Source organism: Protobothrops mucrosquamatus, unplaced genomic scaffold, assembly GCF_001527695.2.
Source record: "Protobothrops mucrosquamatus isolate PMUCROS unplaced genomic scaffold, P.Mucros_1.0 scaffold8, whole genome shotgun sequence".
In the NCBI taxonomy this organism is placed as follows: Eukaryota; Metazoa; Chordata; class Lepidosauria; order Squamata; family Viperidae; genus Protobothrops; species Protobothrops mucrosquamatus.
In genome coordinates, this window is record NW_015386395.1 from 3420257 (window position 1) to 3428129 (window position 7873).

Here is a 7873-nt window from a genome sequence, read left to right on the forward strand (position 1 = left end):
GTAAATCAAGATTCTCTTGTCATTTTTTTTTTGCAGTTGCCTGGGGCTCTTGGTTTGAGCATGTCCGAGGCTGGTGGGAGGCTAAGGACCGTCACCCAATCCTGTATGTCTTTTATGAAGACATAAAAGAAGTAAGCTGCTTATGTGCGCACATACACACAGGATACATTTGCATGAGATAGGAGATAACAAATACAAGCGGTAGGTAAGGAAAGTTCATTCTGCATGGCCCATCTTACGAGCCATAGCTCTCAGCAGCTCAGAGCAACAGTAACAAGAACATTAAAAAAAAAACCTCAAAACAGATTGATTGGGTTACCATAAGGATTTTTGTACAGTTTTTACAGCGTTTTGTAATTCAGAGGCTCCTTTGTGTTCTTTGGTTTTTGGAATATTTTAGGCTAGCAATGAGTCCAAAGTGTTGACTTCTGTAGGTTTAATCCATTTAAACAAATGTAATTAGTTTTATCCCCTTATCTTGAGTCTGTCTATGGTTTTTAGAAAGTTTTCTTTGAAGGGAAACAGGTTTAATTTTAAAGCTAAAGCTTTTCGCAATTGCCGGAGCCTTTCATCTGGGATTGCAACATTATGACACGTGACACCCCTGAGGCAGCTTAAAGGGGGGAAAATGGAGTTTATGTGTTTCTTTATTTTGTGAGCCTTTCTTGCTTTGCACTTGATTCTTGTGTCTTTAAGGGTACAGGGAAGAGATTGGGGGGGTGTGCATTCTTACTACACTGTGGAAGGAGAGCTAAGAAGAGCCAACCAGCTAGCTCATGGGTCTACAACAGACATGTCAAACACAAGGCCCGGGGGCCGGATGCAGTCCACGAAGTGGTTTCATGTGGCCCACGAAGCCATCCTGGAAACAGTGAGGGAATGGCCCCTGCTGCCTTGGCCCTGGCCCAGGCTGGCCGGGAGCCAATGTACAATTTTGTGGTGACCATCTATGCTGAAATGCATTCAGTCTTAGCTCCACAAGGCCGTCTGGTAACAGTGAGGAACCAGCCCCTGCTGCGTCGGCCCCACCCCCTGGGTGCATGTTGGGGAGGCGTCACCCTTTGTGAGGAATGAAGAAATGCACCATTGCCTGGAAATGGCCAGCAAATGGCCCTCGCCTACTTCACATATCCGGCTTGATGGGTTCTGGGGGAGGGGTTTCGGCAGGCAGTGGGACGCTCTCCTCACAGCGCCAAGAATGAGCCGGGTGGCACGAATCTGATGAGAAGTGCAATGCTGCCTAGCTCCCAGCCTGCCCAGTTTCAGCAGGCACCAAGCTGCAAAGCTGGCAAGCTTCGCATCACCTGGCTCAACCTCTCAGTGGTGTGAGGAAAGCGTCCCGCTGTCTGCCGAAACCGGGCAGGCTGGGGGCTGGATGGCATTGCGTAGGTAACATTGACTCTCACGCTGCTCATGGCATCCCCTCCCCCAGAGCCCACCAAGCCAGATATGTGAAGTAGGTGAGGGGCATGTGCTGGCCACTTCCAGGCGATGGTGCATTTCTTCATTCCTCACGAAGGGTGACACCTCCCCAGCTGCATTTCTTTCCTGTTTTTCTCCCTCCCTCATCTCAAATATTTTCCCACCACTCTGTACTTAGGAAGGAAGGAAGGAAAGAAGGAGAGGGAGGGTCTGAGGAAAGTCCTGCCTTAGTCCTGCCCTGCTGCCCTTTCACCCTCCCCTTGCCCCCTCCTCCTGGCCTATCCTAGGGGTCTCCCATCCTATTGCTAAGGAAGCTTTGGATACAAAGCTGGGTCTCCTCCCTTGGAGAGGGAATGGGCCTCCCTCTGACTTTGCCCTCGTACCCATCATGAGCAACCTGGCTAAGGAGAGCAAACACAGCAGCAGCAGTCTTGAAGAGGAGGTAAGTGCAATTGGGCGCCCCCTTGGGGAAGTGGGGCTGGGCTTGGTGCCGTGGGTGCTCAGGGGCCAGGCTGGGCATTTGACCTCTGCTGTCCAGGGCTCCCGGCAGCCCGCACCACCATCGAGCCCCCCCCACATGGCCTGAGAGGAACAGTGAGGCTCCTCCAGTGGACCATGCCTTGGCACTTGTCCTGGTCCCACCCTCTTCTGCCAGAGACCCTCAGATCTGTCCCACTCCTGCCCAGGCCCCCACAGGCACCCTTGACGCAAATGATGTAGAGCTGGGCACGCCCACCCAGTGGGCCACACCCACGCCATCCATGCCCACCCAGTAGACTGCACCCACCATGGTCACACCCACCCAGCCGCCCCAGAGAGCAACCACAATGCTGATAGAGCCATCAATCAAACTGAGTTTGACACTCCTGGTCTACAAATTTAGCAACTTTAAGACCTGTGGACTTCAACTTCCAGAATTCCTCATCCAGCCATGATGGCTGAGGAATTCTGGGAGTTGAAGTCCACAAGTCTTAAAAGTGCCAAGTTTGAAGACCCCTGAGTTAGCTGGTAGTGGTGCATATTAATAAAATGGATAAATTCATCATACATTTGTCAGTGCAAAAGGAAAGTGATTCAGCAAAGGAACAGCCACCAAAGAAATTAAAACTGGTACTTTTTTACTACAGTTTGTAATATTTTATTAGATTATAGAATAAAATACAAAAATACAAAAGCAAATAGTAGGACACAGTGGGGAGGAAAAGGGGGGGAAGTGAGGGGGAGAAGAGAAAAAGAACAGACTTCCTCTGTTGCAGTAGAAGGAAGCATTAACATTGAACCTCAACTTTTTACTTTTCCATAATATTATAAACTAGCCATTTCTATAACAACAAATGAATCTAATCAGTAAAACCCAAAATCACCACCCTTTTTTTAGTCATCAAGTTTTTGACACCTTGCTAAGCAATAGTGGTACTCAAATATTGTCATGTCCTAAAAGTGGTACAATCTGTGATAAGGTTGAAAAGCCCTGCGCTAGATGACATGTGAGGGAAGGGATCTGGATGCACCCATCCTATTCAACATGATGGATAGGAAGGTGATCCCATAGATAAACTGGCCCTGTAACATGTGGGGTTTTAGAGATGATAATCAGCACTCTGAATTACAATTGGAAAGAAACTGGAAGCCAGTGCTATACTGTAGATGGTATAATATAGGCAAATATAGATAAAATACAAATGATTACAAGAGAAATGTATACAAGGTGCTCTGGTTAGGGCCCAAAGATGAGATATAAAAATGCTCATTTTGTTGGAGCGCGGAGCTTATTGTTAAGGTGACCAACATTTTTACAATAAAAAGGAGGACACAAATAAATTGAAGAAAAAAATATCGTAAATAAAAGAAACATTTTATTCATTGCAACCATAATACAGACAACTTGCATGTGCAAAGTTTGCCAGCTGGGTGTTTTGGCGTGCTCAGCAGCAATTCCTATTGGCTTTCAAAAGCCAATAGGGGGAGTAGCACAGCTCATGCAAAAGTTGAAAAAAAAACATCAAAAAAGGTGCCGGAACGCCGTTCTGAGCGTTCTATGAGGGAAAAAAGCCCTGCAGATTAGTCTTCAAATATCGAAAAGGAGGACATGTAGGAGGACACATTTCGAGGGAGGACAGAACTCCCTAAAGGAGGATGGTTGGTCACCTTATTATTGTGGATTGCCTCTGGACTAACCAAGAAAAGAGCAAGCTCCATTTTCTAACCATTTCAGACAAGAAAGCATCAAAATATAGCCAGAATTCTCTCCATATTTGTCCTAGGATCCAGCCAGAGAAATCCAGAAGGTCGCTCAATTCCTCAACTTCAAACTCCCAGATCCAATTCTGAAGGAGATCATTGAACATACAAAATTTGAGGCGATGAAAACCAACTCCATGGCCAATTACCGCACTTTGCCTGCCTTCGTGATGAACCAAGCCTTGTCGCCCTTCATAAGAAAAGGTGAGGAACAGAACTGAAGCTGAATGTTAATAGGAGGGGCTGGTGAAGTTCTCAGGAATAGTGGTGAAAAAACAAGTGCAAAGCACAGGCATCGACTTCAGAAGAGTTGCGAAGGAACACTGTAAGTTGTGCAGTTTGCAAATCTAGACATTTCAGGATAGAACAATCCAGAACAGAAATTGGCAGTGATTAATTTGATCGATTAAAAAATGTCCATAGATGCATTTTAGGGTGTATGTTCATTTCTAATTATTTATCAGCATACATGAATCAGCAGAGTTGAAACAACTGGTTGTACATGCTTGACAGGATTTTTCCTTATATATTTTACTGCTAGGGTTGTTTCAACCACAAAGGATGCAGCCAAAAATTGGAGGAAAAGGTGCCAAATAGTTGGGGGAAATGGATGTGGATCACATAAAGCAGGAGAGTTTCAAATCAGAAATTTATTGTACATGCAAGAGGTTTTTTCTACTTAGTCCATTAGATGGCAGTCACAATTTGTGATTTTTATTATTATTTTTTTTAGAAAAGAATGGTAGCTAGGATGTGAGTTAACAACAGAGTTAACATCCAACACTGGATGTTTTTAAGAAGGGATTTGACAATCATTTGTCTGAAATGGTATAGAATTTCCTGCCTTAGCAGGGGGCTGGACTAGATGACCTCCAAGGTTCCTTTCAACTCTGTTATTCTATTCTATTCTATTAACAGAATCCACAATGGTCTAAAAATCAGTGTCTCCACGTTAATAAATTAGCAAGCTTTCTCAAACTCCGAAATAAGTTATCCAGACCTAATCCTCATATCGAAAGGATAAGGTCTGGAAACACAAACAGAGTTAATTAAATAATGTCTCTAGAAACACAGAGTTAATAAAATAATGTCTCCCAAGGGAACTGCATATTCCTAAGAATAAACACACCCACATACACATCCCCATACAGGTGCACCCCTCAAGTGTCACCCTACAATCAGCATGTAACACCCCATATAAGCTCTCCCTATAAAAATCTGCTGCTGCACCCCATTTTTCTGCAGCCTGCCCCTAAATGCAAACTGTTATACATTTAGGAATAAATATTTCTTCTTTCCTTGCAGCTGTCTGGATCTCATTTTTATTTATTTTTGCGCAGCCTCGACTCGAATTTGAACCCCAAATTATTCTTCTGACATGATGGTCAGGAGTCCCCCCTTCCCCACAGTCACATGACTGAACTTCAGATGGGCAAGCAGGCCACATTTATGGCCATTTAAGTGTTCCATGGTCACATGGCCACTTTACAACATTTTGCCCAAAACTTCTGTTTGTTGGCGAAATCGTACCCATTGCAAACCACTGGTTCACTTAAAGACTGCTGTGTTTGCTTAATAACCATTTGCTTTATGACTACTATAGCTAATTAATGATTGCTGCAAAAAACCTATTTTACTGCCATCAAGACTTGTGACCTTAAAGGGCAGGCTCCATTTCTGACAGAAATTGAGGACTACCTGTATTTCATTGACAATCTGTTTTGACACGCAGATCTGGTGTTCTATTTGTAATCCTCCTCCCCTCATATTCAATCTCTTTGGGGACCGGTTGGTCCGACTGTAGGGACCCTCTGAAAGAAAGAAGGATGCACTCCATTACTGAAGTAATAAAATAATTGTAAAAGAGCTCAGGAAACAGGAATTGCTGATTTTATTTTCTTGGATTGTTTCCCACCTATAGGCATTGTAGGAGACTGGAAGGAGCATCTTACTGTGGCTCAAAATGAAAAAATCGAGGAAATCTGTTCCCGGTTATTAGCAGGCAGTGGCCTGGTCTTCCGCAATGAGCTGTAAGGCTTGAGAATAATGTTATTANCACCCACCCTCATACAGAAGGAAATATTTGGGGGGGATATTAAAAAGGACAGAATATTATATTTCCCCAAAGGAAAGCAAGCCCGAGTCTCTCTGCCCCAAGCAGAAACCAGGTCTGTAGAAATGCAGATTTGATAATCCTTTCAGAAAGATTGGAGCCAGGAAGCTTTGAGCTGATGGGATTAGAAAGGCAAAGATCCTTAGAACCAACAACCCCTCACCCAGTGGTAGGATTCAGCCGGTCCACACTGGTTCTGTAGAATCAGTAGCTAATTTCTTTTTAGTTCGGAGAACTGGTTAATGAGTGGCAGAAACACCCCCCTTCCCATCCCCAATCGGACCCAAGCAACTTCTTCTTTCCAGCGCCAACCCAGTCCTCCGTCACTTCCTCCGCCACTGTGGGCAGCCTCACAAACAAAAGAAGTTTATGGTACTAAAAAAAAGTTCCATCAATCAATTCAAACTTCACGAGATCTTTTTTTTTTTATGAGAAGTTGGAATTAATTGATTGGACTTTTTTTTTTTAGGCCCACAAACTTCTTTTGTTTGTGGGACTGCATACGGTGGCAGAGGAAGTGACAGAGGAGCTGGAAAGAAGGTTAGAAAAGAAATGGTTTGGGAAGCGAGCGTATCTGAGTGGTGGTGGGTGTGGCAAGCTATCCAGCTCTGCGGCGGCAGAGAAATGCTTTCCAGCTTGGGCACTCCACCTCCTGCTTTGGTGGCTATGTGGGCAGAACTGCAAAGAGGGCTCAGAAGGGGAGTAAAGGGAAAAGAGTGGGTGGGCAGGTGAGGGGGGAATCTGCCAAAGCCATCCGGAGGAGAAGACGAAAAGCAACCTCACCTCACCGATTCAGAGAAGCCACCTTTGAGCTGGATGGATGGCCAACAGCTGAAGAGGTGCTGCAGTGGGTCATGCCTGGGGAAAAGAAAGCATGCAAGGCCAGGAGGACTGGGACCGGGAGAGGAGAGAGAAACCAGACATGTTGGGATGCATCTGGCCATATGGGGCCTCGGCGAGTTAGCGAACGACTGGTTGAAGAGAGGGATGGTTGCGGTTCTGCCTGCTTTATTATGCAGCAGGCTATTAACAGGCAGCCCGTTCCATTTCATTAAAAATTTAAAAAATAGGTTTTTTTTAATGAAATGGAGTGGGCTGCCTGTTAATAGCCTTGCCTGTAATAAAGCAGGCAGAATCCCGACCATCCCTCTCTTCAGCCACCCACCCGCTAACTTTGATTCCATAGGAAGAAGCCAGGTATCAAATGGCGATTTATTATTTTTTCTCCAATCACCTGTGACCAGTGTTAGAACTGATAGCTTTCAGGGAGGCTGTATGATCGAGGAAGGTACCACTTGTAATCAAAAATCTAAGAGGTGCGGATCTCATGCACTGGCTGCCCAGCCTCATAGGCCAGCAAAGCCTGGGCAACACACCGAGCTGAGCAGGAGGAGGAGATGGCGGTGGCAATTCCTGCATCGCCAGGCCCAGCCAGCAGCAGCCCCAGCAGATGCTGTGCTGTGGAAGGGAGATGGCGGCAAGGGGCCAAGGGTGTGCGCAGGATGATGTGGAGCAGCAGTGGTGAGGAGTGTGTGTGTGCCAGAGCCTGCCTTCCCCTGATGCTGCCCCCACCAGTGCAAGGATGGGCAGCACAGCTTTGCTTCTGGAGCTGCTGCCAGCCGGGCCTAGCAATATAGAGATTGCCATCACCGCCACCGCCACCGTCTCCTCCTGCCCAGCCCTGCTGTTGTCCAGGCACTGCTGCCCCATGAGGCTGGGCAGCCAGTGTGTGAGATCCACTGCCTTATTGGGCTCCTGAGGCAGGGCCGGCTGTGGCCAATGGGCAGCCGAAGTGGCTCTAGACCCCCGGCTGCCCCTCCATTTCCTCCTGCTTCCCTGCATGGCCAGCCAGTCAAGGGGTTCAGAGTAGCAGGAGTAGTAGCCCCCCGCTGAGCAGACAGGGCCTGGGCCGGGCATGGGCTCCCTACTGGACATCCCGGAACCATCTCTGACTGTGCTGATGGGGCTGCACTGCAGAAGGGAGATGGCAGCGGTTCTGATCCCCCCTGCTAGCTGCCCCTCTCCAGCCCCCTGCCTGACGCCCATTCTACACAATCCTATGTGACCATGGTGTGCATGAGAGGCTCAGCCAGTGGG

General features: G+C 46.8%; 1 protein-coding gene across 1 annotated transcript in view; it reads left to right on the forward strand.

Moving 5' to 3' along the window:
* The window catches only part of LOC107282467 (sulfotransferase 1C2-like), a 7544-nt gene extending 1847 nt beyond the window's left edge, over positions 1-5697 (forward strand). Inside the window, exons 5-7 of the mRNA XM_015810243.1 lie at positions 37-131; positions 3687-3867; positions 5585-5697. Of these exons, the coding sequence (XP_015665729.1) occupies positions 37-131; positions 3687-3867; positions 5585-5697 (389 nt within the window). The remainder of the gene's footprint in view (positions 1-36; positions 132-3686; positions 3868-5584) is intronic.
* Positions 5698-7873: the final 2176 nt, after the last annotated feature.